At 54.6% G+C, this 15,434-nt stretch overlaps 5 protein-coding genes across 5 annotated transcripts; 3 read left to right on the forward strand and 2 right to left on the reverse strand.

Moving 5' to 3' along the window:
- Window positions 1–391: 391 nt before the first annotated feature.
- Window positions 392–3,765, forward strand: NMD5 (Nonsense-mediated mRNA decay protein 5; the record flags this gene model as incomplete). Its single annotated transcript, XM_064802590.1, has 4 exons — window positions 392–478; window positions 535–613; window positions 672–3,482; window positions 3,566–3,765. The coding sequence occupies 4 exons, from the start codon at window positions 392–394 to the stop codon at window positions 3,763–3,765; spliced, it is 3,177 nt and encodes a 1,058-aa protein (XP_064658715.1).
- A 4,720-nt stretch (window positions 3,766–8,485) lies between these two features.
- LTR77_005345 (uncharacterized protein) lies at window positions 8,486–9,024 on the forward strand (the record flags this gene model as incomplete). The annotated part of the gene is made up of 3 exons (XM_064802591.1): window positions 8,486–8,582; window positions 8,641–8,682; window positions 8,741–9,024. 3 exons carry the CDS (start codon window positions 8,486–8,488, stop codon window positions 9,022–9,024), a joined length of 423 nt encoding a protein of 140 aa, XP_064658716.1.
- Window positions 9,025–9,508: 484 nt separating this feature from the next.
- On the reverse strand, window positions 9,509–10,776 carry LTR77_005346 (uncharacterized protein; the record flags this gene model as incomplete). The annotated part of the gene is made up of 4 exons (XM_064802592.1): window positions 9,509–9,808; window positions 9,859–10,364; window positions 10,420–10,589; window positions 10,643–10,776. 4 exons carry the CDS (start codon window positions 10,774–10,776, stop codon window positions 9,509–9,511), a joined length of 1,110 nt encoding a protein of 369 aa, XP_064658717.1.
- Window positions 10,777–12,376: 1,600 nt separating this feature from the next.
- On the forward strand, window positions 12,377–13,921 carry LTR77_005347 (uncharacterized protein; the record flags this gene model as incomplete). The annotated part of the gene is made up of 6 exons (XM_064802593.1): window positions 12,377–12,434; window positions 12,493–12,722; window positions 12,780–12,929; window positions 12,983–13,063; window positions 13,126–13,429; window positions 13,530–13,921. 6 exons carry the CDS (start codon window positions 12,377–12,379, stop codon window positions 13,919–13,921), a joined length of 1,215 nt encoding a protein of 404 aa, XP_064658718.1.
- An 89-nt stretch (window positions 13,922–14,010) lies between these two features.
- LTR77_005348 (uncharacterized protein) lies at window positions 14,011–15,115 on the reverse strand (the record flags this gene model as incomplete). Its single annotated transcript, XM_064802594.1, has 2 exons — window positions 14,011–14,113; window positions 14,172–15,115. 2 exons carry the CDS (start codon window positions 15,113–15,115, stop codon window positions 14,011–14,013), a joined length of 1,047 nt encoding a protein of 348 aa, XP_064658719.1.
- Between the last annotated feature and the right edge of the window lie 319 nt (window positions 15,116–15,434).

A 15,434-nucleotide genomic window follows, 5' to 3' on the forward strand; every position in this document is an offset into this window, starting at 1 on the left:
ACCTCCACATTCAGGCTGCACTCAGCCCTACGAGCAAGCTGGGAGGCAGTTCCCTTGCAGTCTTCTAATCCCTGCCTCCTCCACGTGCTGAAACATAAACCTCCTCCACATCAAACGTCTCGCGATTCCCCTTGCACTTTTGTGATTTCAACAACACCGGCGCATGCCCCTCCCCTGATCCCACCACCCCCTGTGGTGATGAGCCATCAGCCTTAGTCATCACAGCAAAAGCCTCGCGCACCACTTTATTCGCTGGTACCTGGCTCCGGCCTCTGCCACTGCTAGCTTTGCTCCACATTCACCGTCGCCGCCGCACGTGTCAAACGAAAAGTTTCCTAGGTACTTATCACAGACGCTCACTGCAAAGGATCGAAGACAACAACGCGCAACGATGGCCTCCGGGCTCTCCGAGAGGATCAAGGCCACGCTGCAGGCCGATCAAGCCACGCGATCCGCTGGAGAGGCAGAGTTGAAGGCTGTACGTCCACTCATATCTGACTTGAGACATGGACACGACTAATGTGCGATACATAGGCGGAGGAGAGTCCTGGCTTCCTGAACGCACTGCTCGATGTACTCAACAGCGACGAAATTGCTGCGGTGAAGCTGTCAGGTACGAACACCCACCTCTACTTCACCTAAGCAAGCTCTAACATCACATCATCACCCAGCGGTCGTCTACTTCAAGAACCGAGTCAGCCGCGGCTGGTCCAAACCCGACGACACCCAGTCCTCCACCATCTCCGACGACGAGAAAGCCGCCGTCCGCCCTCGCATCGTCCCCGTCATCGCTACCGCCCAACCCCCCGTCCGAGCCCAACTCATCGTCGCCCTCCAAAAGATCCTGCACTCCGACTTCCCCAAGCAGTGGCCCGATTTCGTGGACATCACCATCAAGCTCCTCAACGCGCAGGATGTGCCCTCGGTGTTCGCGGGGCTGCAGTGCATGCTGGCGATATGTCGGACGTACAGGTTCAAGTTGGGGGAGAACAGAGGGGACTTTGATAGGATCGTGGAGACGACCTTCCCGCAGCTGCTGAATATTGGGAACAGCTTGGTGAATGAGACGAGCTTGGAGGCGGGGGAGATGCTGAGGACGGTGTTGAAGGCGTACAAGCATGCGATCTATTTCGAGCTGCCGAAGCAGTTGCGGAGTCACCAGGCGATGGTGGATTGGTGCACGCTCTTTTTACGAGTGGTCGCGAAAGAGCCGCCAGAGAACTCGATGATGGAGGACACGGACGAGAGGGAGCTGAACCACTGGTGGAAGTGCAAGAAGTGGGCATACGTCAACCTCAACCGGCTATTCGTGCGGTACGGCAACCCGGCGAGCCTGCAGAAGGGCAATGGGGAAGACTACACCGAAGTCGCCAAGACGTTCATCAACAACTTTGCGCCGGAGATATTGAAGGGCTACCTGACGCAGGTGGAGGCGTGGATTCACAAGCGGATATGGCTGAGTAAGCCCTGTCTGTCGTTCACTCTGGCCTTCCTGGACGAGTGCGTGAAGCCGAAGATGATGTGGGATCACCTGAAGCAGCACATGTCGATTCTGATTGAGCATCTGGTGTTCCCAGTGCTATGTCAGACTGATGAGGACATTGCGCAGTTCGAGGACGAGCCGGCGGAGTATCTGCATCGGAAGCTGAATTTCTACGAGGAGGTGTCCGCGCCGGATGTCTCTGCGACGAACTTTTTGGTCACACTGACGAAGAACCGGCGGAAACAGACGTTCGAGATTCTGAACTTTATCAACGGGATTGTCAGCAAGTACGAGACCGCGCCAGAGGGGCAGAAGAATCCACGGGAGAAGGAGGGTGCGTTGCGGATGATAGGGACATTGGCGAACGTCATCCTGGGGAAGAAGAGTCCGATCGCTGATCAGGTGGAATACTTCTTCGTGCGGCACGTCTTTCCAGAATTCAGGAGTCCGCATGGATTCTTGAGAGCTCGGGCTTGCGACACGCTGGAGAAATTTGAGGCGCTGGATTTCAAGGATCAGAACAACCTCACCATTGTCTATCGGAATATCCTGGAGTCCATGGCGGATCCGGATCTCCCTGTGCGGGTGGAGGCTGCGTTGGCATTGCAACCGCTGATACGGCACGATCCTATCCGAATTATGATGCAGCAGAACATCCCTCAGATCATGCAGCAACTCCTCAAGCTCGCCAACGAGGTGGATGTGGATGCCCTGGCGAACGTCATGGAGGATTTTGTTGAAGTCTTCGCAACCGAGCTCACCCCCTTCGCCGTCGCACTTAGCGAGCAACTTCGAGATACCTACGTCCGCATCGTGCGCGAGCTGATCGAACGAAATAGCTCGAAGGAGGGCGATGAAGGGTACGGCGACTTCCTGGACGACAAGAGCATCACCGCGCTTGGTGTGCTCCAAACCATCGGCACCCTCATCCTTACACTTGAAAGCACGCCCGACGTTCTCGCACACCTCGAAACGATTCTTATGCCCGTCATCACCATCACTCTCGAGCACAAGCTCTACGACCTGTACAACGAGATCTTCGAAATCATCGACAGCTGCACCTTTGCGGCCAAAGTCATCACGCCGACTATGTGGCAAGCGTTCGAACTTCTTCATCAGACCTTCAAGTCTGGCGCCGAGCTGTACTTGGAAGACATGCTCCCCGCGCTGGAGAATTTTGTCAACTACGGCTGGAAGACGCTCATGGAGACGCCTGCGTACCTTGAAGCGGTGGTGGATATGGTCCGCACCATCTTCAAGGACGAGAAGGTCGGCGGCGTGGACCGCATCTGCGGCTGCAAGCTAGCGGAGATCTTGATGCTGAATCTGCGCACGGGGATCGACATGTACATTCCCGAGTTCATCTCGCTGGCCATGACTGTGCTGGTGAACGACGAGTTGAAGGTCAAGACGTACCGGATCCACCTGATGGAGATGGTGATCAACGCCGTCTACTACAATCCACGCCTGGCGATCGGCGTGCTGGAGGCGAACGGCTGGACGAATAAGTTCTTCAGTCTGTGGTTCTCGAGTATCGATTCCTTCACTAGGGTGCATGACAAGAAGCTGAGCATTGGAGCCATCATCGCATTGTTGACGCTCAGAGCGGACGAGGTGCCGCAGAGTGTGCAGCAAGGGTGGCCGAGATTGCTTCAGGGCATCGTGCGGCTATTCCAGACGTTACCAGCAGCGCTCAAAGCTCGGGAGGAGGCGCAGCGGGAAGACGACTTCGTGACCGGCAGCGGCGGCTTCGACGACGACGAGGATGAAGAGGAATGGGAGGGCGAGGAGTGGGATGGCGGCGAGGGGGAGGGTGAAGAAACGGCCGACATCAAGGACGAGAGCACGGCGTACCTGGATTTCCTGTCCCAGCAGGCGGAGAAGTTCAACGCGGCAGTCGGCGATGATGAGGAGGGCGACGAGATGGAGGAGGAGAGTCTGCTGGAGACGCCGCTGGATTCGATGGAGGTGTATGGGTTGTTTAAGGGGACTTTGGAGGGTGAGTTCTTGCATTTCCCCCCTTCTATCCTTACGAATGCCGCTCCTTTTTAAGAGTGTTTTGCTAACGTAGGTGTGACGCAGCTATGAGCCAACAGCAACCGCAGCTCTACAATTCCCTCACCACAGCGCTCACGCCCGAGGAGCAGCAGGTGATTAAGGCGGCGCTGGAGCAGGCGGACAAGATCGCCGCGGACCAGCAGCAGCAGCAGCAGTTCTCTGGGGCGTCGGCGGTCGCGGGGGCGGGCGTGGGTAGCCAGCAGGCCCAGACGAATGGCGCGTGAGACGAAGAGGCTAGGTCGTGCTCGAAGTGCGTCCGAGTCGAAATCAAGCCGAGCTCTGGTGACGGTGTTAGTTGAGAATGGCATCGGGGCATGGCATGGAGAAGGCTTGTCGAGATCCTGCGGCTTAGCGGGCCGAGGGGCAGAGACGGAGGAAGGAGAGGAGGGGCATAGCATGACATGCATGGCATTCGCGTGGAAATCGTTCGGAACGGAGCAATATGGAGTGGATGGCATGTGGCATGTGGCATGTGGCATGGCATGGCATGGAACGGCATGGACTTTGTTGCTGTAGAGGCGAGTATGGTAGATACCCTGAATGATGGTTTTATGCATGAGCGCCGTCGAGAATCGCAGTTGGAGAGGATGTCGTAGTTGGTATACCGCGGACGTTCTAGAAGACTGTCTGTCTACGGTGGCCTTTGGCCGGTTCTAATGTCACTAATGAGTCCACATTCTGCACTGCTGCAGATAACATGGTTCCGCGGAGCCCTTCAGCAGCATCCCCGCATGAACACCTACCTCACGTCTCAGTTGTCGTCGTACACCCAACTTTAGGCGCAGAACATAGCCTGTCTTCAACCCGTCCTGCCGCCTCTAGCCTGACTGTTAGCATGGGCGGCACAAAATCGTCTGAAGGATTGCTGAAGCCTGGATCTAGACATGCAGTCTCGGCGGTTGGATGGCTGGGCTTCGAGCCGTGCATTCCGGGCACTGCCCAGGGGGATGTAACACATGATGGGGGTGATCGACGTGTCCAAAGACGGAGTCCGCGGGTGGCGGATGGCGGAGTAGGAGGAATCAAAAGGGTTGCTTCGTCGCACCCGCTGGTGAATAGTACAGTTCTTGAGTGGTGAACTGAGAATTAAGCCAACGACAAACGCAGACATTAAGTTGACGAGAGATGGCGGACAACGGTGACCAGCAAAGCAAGTCGCGACAGCACAGCAGCTCACACGTCGCACAGTATGCTAAGAGTAGCTCTAGCGATCAACTGCAAGCCTGGACGCAGCATCTCCCCCAACTTCCTGCCCGAAGACTACGACGAGTACCCAAACGTGTGCGGTTTTCTCTGGCCGTCCAACATCCCTCTACCGGATACCCGATGTGCGTAACTAGCACTCGCCATCCATGCACGATTGATGCGGATGATCCATTTTGACACCTCGCTGACGCAAAAGACCAGCATGCTGCAACTCCCCGATCTCGACCTACGACGACTGCTTCCGCTACTGCGAGCCCGCTGGCGACGCTGATGCCTTCCAGAGATGTGCTGCCGATGCGGCTTTTCGGACGAATGCTACCATGGGATTTGGGTCGAAGTGCTCGGGGAGTGGGATGGTGGTGCCGAATGGAGGGTTGGCGGGGGTTGTTGGGCTGTTCGCTCTGGTTCTGGTGATGTTCCGGTCGTAGGGAGGATTGATGGGGTGATTTGAAGGCGGAGACAGCTGTTGCAGTGTCCGGGTTTTCCATTAAACGAGGGTGGCAGCGCCGTGGATCGATGAGTATCGGCTCACGCGATTCGGACGGCGCTCAATCGTTTGCCATCAAGATGGCGGCGGCGGCAGAGTCAAGACTTCGATCGGACGGAGCGATGCTGACTGAGTTCGTGAGGAAATGTCGAGAGGGCTGATGCAGGTATCACATGGCATCGCTCTCCGCGACGATGGATGTTGCAACTCATGCAAACAAGTCGTCGTCCAACCATCATCAGGTGGAGGTGTGAGATGAGTTCCAATCTAGCCATCAGTGGCTTGCAATGCTTCCACGATGTTGGCTGCGTCCCGAAGACTTTTGGAGGTGAATTTCTATTTGTTGCTATCACAAGATTACTCGTCATGAGTGTTCTTTCAGCTGCCCGATTGGCGAGCCTACTAACAGTGTGCATTGTTGTAGAACTACACCGGATTCAGCAACTTGTACGAAGGTAAGCAGTCACATTATTAGCCTCCGTTACTAATAAGCATCCTGCATCGCGATCGCTGCCCTGTTTGGCCCTCTGGTTGTTCTCGCAGTCTATCAGTCGGAGGACATTGGTATTTGAAACGCTTTCCTAGCACGTCCATTGGCTGTGAAACGCTCGTATTCGCGCTGTCCAACTTGGAGGCTGCAGATCGTCGTTCAGGTGCAAGGCGCAGCCTCCGGTCAAAAAGGTGGTATTGAACGATTCAAAACAATGCTTTGCTCCTGGGACTCTCCCAGGACGATACAAGAACTGAACGCCCTCCCAGTTAGCAGAAGCGTTCCGTCGTGCACGATTAATCTCATCATATTCCGAATCCTAAGAACAGAACACAATGTCAAACAAGACAGATTTTAACAGTCAGTTGTCACATCTCCAACAACCGTCACGGACCTCTCTAACCAAGGCATCCAGGAGCGTGCTCTGCACTCTTCAGCGTCGGCGACCTACCACCCGACTTTGACGAGCACCGCCCGTTCTACTGCGGATTCAGCTCGTTCTCAGGCAGCGGACCGATACCAGACTTCTCAGCATGCTGCGTTGACGAGATGAAGACATCGAGAGGATGTTTCCAATACTGCACGCCACTCGTCGAGGATACCTGGGACAGTTGCATTTATCGAACAATACGCCAGTCGAACGTTTCGATGACTGCCCCTGACGGTACTATTTGCGCAACGAAGCAAAACAACTTGACCTCGAGCAATTCGACGTCCACCAACTCGACGTCTGAGGGAGGAGATGGTACGGGTGCGCCTGATAATGCAGCTGGGATGGTGATGCCGAACGTACTGGGGACGTTTGGATTGCTTGCGGTACTTCTGATGATGTTTCGGTAGTCGGGAAGAGCAATTACGAAACCTCTCGAGATGAGCGCCATTGTCAGGTTGTCGACAAGTCGAGCGAGTCATGGTCGGAATGGGCGACTGGACAGCACTCGAAGACACGAGGCCCAGTGCGGGATCAGCGCCGAGGGAGTTATACGTCTTAATTCATCCTTTACAGATATGCTAATGTGATCCAATTATCGGTTCCATGGATGAAGTGGTGATAGGTGTTGTGGTGATGTTCAACAACGTATGGTTGTCCAACCTGTCCGGCAGGATTCCACGACGTAACGTTGTGATACAACACATTGGCTTTGGCATGCGTGGTACTCGTGATATGTCAACAACGTGCAAGGCTAGCTGTAGATCGCGATAATTCTGTCTTGGCGAGCGTACAGATTTCCCTGTCTGGAAAGCTGACTCTGGCCAGTCGTGGTGATGCTTGTGGCGGGGGCAAGGCGCAGTGACCACAGATGGGGACGGCGCCGAAGGATCAACAACTTCGAAACATTTAAAGATAGCCCTTATAAGGCCCGACTCTCCAGTCCCATGCCGATTATCTTCACAAAACGGCGGGTTCGGTTCTCCAAGTTTGTAATTGACAGACATGGCGAAACAGATTCGACAAGACACAGGTCAGTACGAGAGCTCTTTACATATCGCGGTCGACGAGCTGACAAGATCTCAGATCAGTGTCGCAAAAACGCGGTCCAAGAAGGCATCGAGCCTCCGAATTTCGATGATCACGACCCGCCTCTGTGTGGGTTTCCATGGCCGCAATCTTCACCTCCTTTACCAGATCTCTCTTGTAGGTGTGCGCGAAAGCCAGATAAATGAATCAATGACTGACATTCGGCCAGCCTGCTGCAAGACCGAAGTCAAGACGTCGGCGGGCTGTTTTCGCTACTGCGAGGCAGTTGATCCCGATAACTGGTCGACGTGCACTCTTGGGGTATTCGACCAGTCGAACTCAACGGGAAAGCCGCCTTCAATCTTTGGATGCAGCGCCACGGCTACGGAGGGCAGTAGTGCGTTGACGACGCCGAATGGAGGGCTGGCGGGAGCGGTAGGGTTGGTTGTTCTGGCTCTGGCGATATTCCGATAATTGAATCGGCAATTTGAAGGTTTCGAGAGAGGGTCCACGGTGACGCGAGACGAAGATGCTTCTGCAACCTTTGGAGCCATCGACTGGTCGCGCGGGTCTTGCTTCGCCGTGCGTGCTCTGCATGGTTCAAGCAGGAGCTCGTGATGGGCTTTGAGGGAGCCGGCTTCGGCCACTGCCACGAAGCGACGGCAGCTATGATGAGGCATTGGATGACGCCCATAGATGGAGCAGATGTGTGTGTGAGATACCTGTTGATATTGCGTCCAAATGAAGAAGACTTTGGGAGCCCAGAACTGAACCGACACAGCTCGTGTTGTGACTTTCATGATCTTGTGCCACGACGACCGGCAGCCTTGACGACGGAGCGGTGGCGCTCTCCCGAATGCTTTCCATGACGATGATCTGTTTGTGATGTATTTATACTGTGACCAGCGATGCTGACACACGCCAGATCCTGAGATTTGCGTCACAGCGAACGTAGATTTTTCCCAATCCAGAAATCGCTGCGTTGCAGCCTGTGGTCGAGACAGGCTCCATTAGCTGCCCGGGACAGATTTGCCAGTTCCTCAGCATAACCTATTCGCGCAGGAAGCCCGAAGCCGTTGGACCCGGGCCTGGCGGCATTGATCCAGGGGTCGGGGGTGAATACGGTGTGATATCTTGCTGTGCGTCTCGTAGGTCCACCGTACAACGAGGCGCAGCGTCTCAGAGTTGAGATTGTGTTGTCAGGGGCCTCGTGTCGCCGTTCAGTATAGACCATATAAGGACACCTTGCTCACGCCCCAAATTGCTGTAATTGATTCAAGAACAACGAGGCTGCAAACAGATATGGCGGACCACACAGAGGAGCACCAGTGCAGCCCCGACCGCGTCACTGGACAGAATCTGTCTCAGGTTCTCGTCCATGCCGATCCGGGCGTCTGTGGTAAGAGACTTATGAGGACTACCACGTCTGCCATCTCTGCTGACCCTTTTGACCACAGGCTTCAGCTGGCCGCTGACAAAGTCATTGCCGGATTTCTCAGGTACGTCGGTGCCAGTAGCGATGCAGAGGGAGTGTGACTGACGTCTGGCCCTGCTCAGACTGCTGCACCAATAGCATCAAGACTTCGGAAGGTTGCTTCCGGTACTGTGAACCTGCCGACGTCCAAGGATTCCACGGCTGTGTCGCTCAGACCTTCCACAAGTCGAACACTACCATCACTTACATCCCTTACACCGTGTGCACGGAGACAACGAACTATGTCGGGATGAACGCCTCGACAAACGCAACGGGGAGCGAATCGGGGAGTGCCATGCTTTCGTCGGACGGAGGGTTGATGGGGATATTTGGGCTGTGCGCTATCGCTCTGTTGGTGTTTCGCTAGCCTGAGGAGCAAAGGATCGTTCGAGGCGCAGATGTTAGTGTGCTGATTGTCGATGGAAGTCCTCATTCGGTGTTGGTGTCTTGGGTCCGTGGATCGCAGGTTCATTTCTCTGGTTCGTGCAATCAGTCTGTGACATATCTTCAGCAAGACTTGCTCGCAAATATACCACGGTGCCATACAGAAAGCTGCTTGACACAAGTTGAAGTGAGAGGCCAAGACCAACCAGAATCACGACCTTATCTCTTCTAGATCTCACCACTTCTGAAGGTACCAGATGTCCCTGATATCGATATGGTCTTGATCCCAGCGCATCTGGCGGATAGGCACTTCACATTGGCTCGTTTTCCGAGAAGACCTCGTCCCGTTCGCTTGATGAAGAGTTTTAGAAAAAGCTTCCACGACTGGTGGCAATGGAAGGTGATGGTGTCTGGGACCCGTGTCAATTTGTATTAATACAAGCGCTTTCCTCACTGCTTAAGCTTCATCAATCCGTATTCCGATGAAGAGTCGCATCGATATTCGGACCGACAAAGCTTTTCCGTCCTTCCACGAACCACCACACCATGCTGATGACCACTATTCCTCCCACGAGCAGGACGCTCCAATTCATGTATTCAGCATTGACCTGCTCGAGCGACGGCCAGAGCAGGAAGAACGAGACGAAGAGCGTGTAGACAACAGCGAAGACGTTGATTGGGGTTCGCCATTTGCCGAGCTGGAAGGGACCGTAGGGGATGTGTTCGCCGCGCCACCGTTTCATCATCCCTAAGATGACCGGTGTGATCTGTCACCAGTCAGTGGATGTCTCGAATGCTCCAAGCAAGATCGACTCACGTATGTGATGTATAGGGTGACCGCGGCCGAGTTGACGAACGCGGAGAAGGCATAATAGGAGCCAATGTTGATCAGTCCGAGCAGAACCTGGATCGTGACCGAGAGCATGATGGCCCGGAACGGCACCTGACTCTTGTGGCCGACATGGTCGAAGAAGTTCGAAAATGGCAAGCCACCGTCGCGAGCGAAGGCCCAGGCTGTCCTTGAGCAGCCGGCCATGAGACCGAAGTGAGCCATGATGACGATCACGAGAGAGACGCAGATCATGGCGTTGGTCCCGGCGAGCGATTGCGTGGCGTTGTAATAGATCTGTATGAACGGATATCCGGAAGTCAAGGATACCGTGGAATTCAGAACCTCATTAACGTCTCCCATGCAGAAGAGCAGGGCCAAGATCATGCCGAAGCCCATAAGGCCGTTGACGAGTATGGTGCAGATCATTGCACGTGGGATGACGATTGATGGCTCTTTCACCTCCTCGCTCATGTGAGCGGCAGCATCGTAACCTGACAGAGATGTTCATCAGCAGTCGTCTCCAGGTATGTTGCATAGAGAACTCACCAACGAAGGGGAAGGTGTTGACGGTGACTCCTATGCAGAAGGCAATGCCATAGTTCGGCCAGAGGTCGGCGTCCGCGGTGGATGTCCATACGAACTCTGCCGTGTTCTTTGGTCCAAGATAAACCAGAGGTATGAGGACGCAGAAGAAACCGACGATGTGCCAGATAAATCTGCCTGCAGTATCAGCGTATGTCATTCTCGCAAAGTTCCGCTTGAGACGCACAGGAAACCTTCCAGCTTCGGTAGCCACCTCGCGAACCCAACATTGACGACCACGCCGAGCGCAATGATCGCCCAGTATAACATCGTTCCATGCCATTGCTGCCACACGTAAGTTGGGTAGTTAAGCAGTATCATCGCTTGGATGATGCTTGCTCCCAGATAGGCTGGCGATGCCGTGGTCAGTTGCCAACCCCAGCAGGTAATCCATCCAAATATCCATGAGATAATCCGGAAATGCTTCCTCGGAGCCAGTTCAGCTGCCCATCTGTACTGTGCAGCTGACGTTGGAGACATTGATGCATACTCTGCAAGACTCGCACAAGTACCTGGCTGACGATCAGCAGGTGCCTCTGAAATCGGGATGAAGATGGAGAGGTCCCAGGGCACCGCCTAGTACGGGACAATGGACGTGGCCTGGAGACCTTCTTATCTTTCAATTGACGGACAGAGTGTTCCTAAGAAGCAAAAGAAGAACCCGTAAACGAGAGCGACCTGTGGCAAAGTTCTCAGTAAAGACGCAGCCGACGGAAACATGGCCAAAAGTCTTACTGGTCCACCGTTCGACATTACGATGGTAAAGATCACAGTATAGGCCTCCCACGTAGCCATAACCGTCGTTGTCAGCCCCAGTGATGACATGAAACCAAAGGTTCGCTTTGAATGGATTAACGCGATTCACAACGCTTTCTCAACTCAATGCGTACGTTAAGCTGCTGGCGATAGCCCAGCCGTTCGAGTTCCCGCGCATCGTCGTCCTCCGTCCGTCGAGCCTGCGATACCTCCACCTGGGTCATGCTCTTCAGCTCCATGCTGTTCATCTTGACGTCTGGATTCCCACGTGAGAAGGAAGCAGAATCGAGACGACCGCCTCACCAAGCTGCAAGCAGACCAAATGACGGGATTCAGAGTTCTCCTAGCAAGAAGTATGCGCAGGAGGTCGTCGAACGGGGATACGGCTCTATTACCTATCTGCCAGGGCGGGATCTGATACGTCTGTTTAGCGAGGAGGCGTCTGGACCTCGCAGCTGTGCCTTTCTCATCCCGCGTTGTTGCTCCTCCACAGACCGTAGACGTGGTTGGTATGGCCTCGGCATTCGCTCAAAGCGGTCGCGTCGAAGGAGGACGAGTCCATCATCGTCGCAATGCCACAATGCCATCAGAACGTCCAGTGTTGTGCTTGTTCACCAGCAAGATGCCCAGCTATGGGAGCCGCAATCATGCAGGTACGCTCGCAAATCTTGCACTTCCAGATTGCAGACGAGCTGCAAGCGAGGACAAACTTACGAGGGTCCGTCCTCTTGCTTAGCGCCTTGACCCGACTCTCCGGAACATGTTACTTCCCGATGGTGTCGGGACGTATTCGTGCCGCACCTCTTTGGAGACAAGGCTCTCGGCATTCAAACTCCTAATGGCTACTTGAATGTCGGCTCACAGGGTTGAAGCACGCTTGCCTTGCCAAGATGCACGAGGTGCGGCAGACCTGTCCGGGCGAGCCCTGCTGAGTGCTCGACTGTTCGCGTTGCGAAGGATGGGTGGCGTGCAGCAGGGCGTCGTGGGCTGATAGGAGACGGTTGGCAATGGGCGACAGCAGGATAGTCATCGACTTCGTCGGACTTCTGGATTTCCAATGTTATCCATCTCGCCAGACTCTCATGGCGGCGCCGTGAGAACGATCTCCATGACCTCTTAATCGACGTATTTCCCGGGTGCCGATCCTCTATGTGCGACTACAGCGATGCCAGCCTCCGATTATCCCAGGACTGCGGAGATCACGGAGAACGACCATGGACCAGGTTGGTTGTGTTGCGCATAGAGTCCGTCAGTCACATGCTAAGTGATGTTCATTCTCAGCTGTCAACATTGCGGCATGGATCTTGATGGTCACGGCCATCCTGTTCACTTTGTTTCGCCTGGTTAGCAACATCTTACTGCGAGGACGCATAGGCCATCATGACTTCCTCATCATCGCTGCAAATGCTCTGGCAATCGGCAACACTATCGCGACATCGCTCATGGTCAGCTATGGTCTTGGCCAGCACGAGAAGACGTTGAGTGCGGCCGGCATTACCAGCTACCAGAAGGTATACTGCGATCAACCTCCAGCCTGTCGTACACCTCGATCGCTGATATGAGATCAGGCGCTTCTTGCAAGCTCAGTCCTCTACGTCGCGGCTCTCACTGCCAACAAGCTGTCGCTTCTGTTGTTCGTCTCCGATGTGCTGGCGTCTACACAGACTATGCTTCGTCGTGTCGTACAAGCCTCATCCATACTCATGGGACTCTATTTGGTAGGGAACGCTCCACCTATCCCTACCTCAGCGACGGCTAACAGCTCGATCAGGTAGCAGCTACGTTCACGCTCAGCTTCGCATGCAGCCTCCCGCACACTTACGACGTCTTCAACGGCCAGTGTATCAACTTCGTAAGCCCGGCACCCGCACTTTATCACCATATCGGAAGCAGTGCAGCTGACTGTCATCTCAGGATGCATTCTGGACAGTCCATGCAGTTGTCGACATCGTCGCCTGTCTGACCATCTTCGTCCTGCCTCTCACGATCGTCTATCCTCTCCAGATGTCAGTCAGCCTGAAGTCGCAGATCGTCTTTCCCTTCGCGCTCGAGATACCGCTCTGCGCCTTTGCGATCGTCCGGTTGATCTACATCCGGCACAGCTATACGGCGGACGACCATACATGGGCAGCTACTGAGCCCCAAATATGGACCCAGATTTGCATGCATCTGGGGGTGGTGGCAGCAAACATTCCGTGTTTGAAGATTTTCCTGAAAGGTTCGTACCTGCCAACAGAGACTCTGGGGCACTTGAGTGCTAGATAGTCATCACGAACCTCGCTTTGATAGAGCCGCGACTGATGCTTTGATCCCGACAGGCTTCGAATCCATGCTCTTCCGCAACGACACTACCCGTCTCCAGACGACCATGCATTCCCACTCCGGCACAGCACGAAGCAACGAGCGCGGGCCAGGCTGGAGTGGCTGGCTGGGACACGGCAGCGAGAGAAGCGAGCACAACGAACCGCAGCGGAATTCACGAAACGTACGCAAAGGCTCAAATTGGGTATGGAAGAGCGGGGACGGTAGTGAGTTAAGACCAGGCGATGGAGAGTCGACAGCCATTGTTGGCGCGTCGTCTGCTTCTGACAACACGAATGGGTTTGACGGGCTGAGCCAGAAGGAAGAGATAACGGAAGTGCCAGGACGGGATCGCATTTACAAGACCACGGAGTGGACGGTCCTGCCTGAAAGGGGTACACACTATTGAGAACAATCGAAGCCCGTCGACGACACTGTACGAGTAGACGGTGGAAATGATGTTTGGACGCTTCTTTTGACGTTCTATGGCTGCTTCTTCTATTTGTGATTGAACTCGCTCCGGAAGCTCTCCGGTGCCAATAGGCTGAACTCTGGATTCCCGTCGGCTTGCCAGTACCAAAACTCTGCATCTCCAAGTGTTCTGAGGGTAAAAGAATCAGCAAATATCTGACGAATGGTAGTGTCCAATGGTTACTCACCCTCCAGGTGCAACCTCATCTCCAGGCACCTTAGCGATCACTGGAACCTTGCCCTTCTCGACGTTTTGGATAAACTTGAGCGCATTCTTGATCGTGTCGGCTGCTTCCACGCCGGCAGTGGTGTGGCCGGCGCCAATTTTGACCCTCTTGTCCTTAGAAAATCCTCGGTCCTTCTCTTTCACGAATGCGTAAAGCTCTTCTATGCTGGCCACGAACTCCGTCCAGTTGCCTTGAAGGGGAAGAATGATTGGTACGTCCTGCGTGTCCCATGGTAGCTTTACGACGCGCTTGTACAGTGTGTCACCAGTGTAGATCCACCGTTCGCCCTCGTCGTAGTATGCCTGGGAGTCCGGAGTGTGGCCGGGAGTGTGCAGCGCGATGAGGCCGAGGTCAACACCCTTATAACTCAGTCGTTCGTGCTGGTCTGCGTATTTAGAGATGGTGTATTGCGGTGTTTTGACCCCGAAAGCCGTGGTCAAGGCGTTCGCAGCGCGGTTTTGGGGGGCCACGAAGGACTTGTTGTAGCTGGAAGAAACGATTTCGGCGCCAGACTGGGCGAATGGCTCCATGCCACCGATGTGGTCGAAGTGGACGTGGCTTGATAACACCATGTACTCGCTCTTCTCAGCTTCGGTAAAGCCGAGCTCCTTCTCGATGAAGGCCTTCAGCTCAATGGAAGAAGTGCCATTTGCATGGTACTCGCCACCGACGCCCGTGTCCACGACGACCGTCAGAGGGATTTTGGGGTATCGTTTGACGTAGATGAACGGGTATTCGATGTATTCGTCGTTGTGAACGACCAGGTGGGTAGTGTCCGTCAACCTTTCGATGCTGTAAGGTATGTTGCCGCCGTTGCTAGGGCTGGCTCGTTTTGCGTTCAGATGGAATCCACAGCCATTGGCGGTCCCGGTGAGTATGGCAACGAGAGCTGCGGTGAGCTTCATTTTGGTGGTAGTAGACAATGGTTGTCGAACGAGGGGGGAAGAGCTGGCAGTCACTGTGGACTGCGAGAGCGAAGGATATATGAAAGCATGGTCGAGGCCCTTGTCATCAAGAACTCGTTCCGCTTCGCTTACATCGTACCTTAGACTATTGAATGCACTATGCGTGAACCGTTGCTGGGTTGAAGCGAACGGCACGGGGATGGCGGCTCAACTTTTTAGTATTCGGGCTGGCATTGAACTGGCGCCACCAACGTCAGGCAGTCGGGACCTTCCTAATGTGGGACAGCGATAGGCAGTTTACTGTTTGCTGCTCGTGGAT

The sequence above is a fragment of the Saxophila tyrrhenica genome (genome assembly GCF_035928015.1).
Source record: "Saxophila tyrrhenica strain CCFEE 5935 chromosome Unknown scaffold_8, whole genome shotgun sequence".
Lineage (NCBI taxonomy): Eukaryota > Fungi > Ascomycota > Dothideomycetes > Mycosphaerellales > Extremaceae > Saxophila > Saxophila tyrrhenica.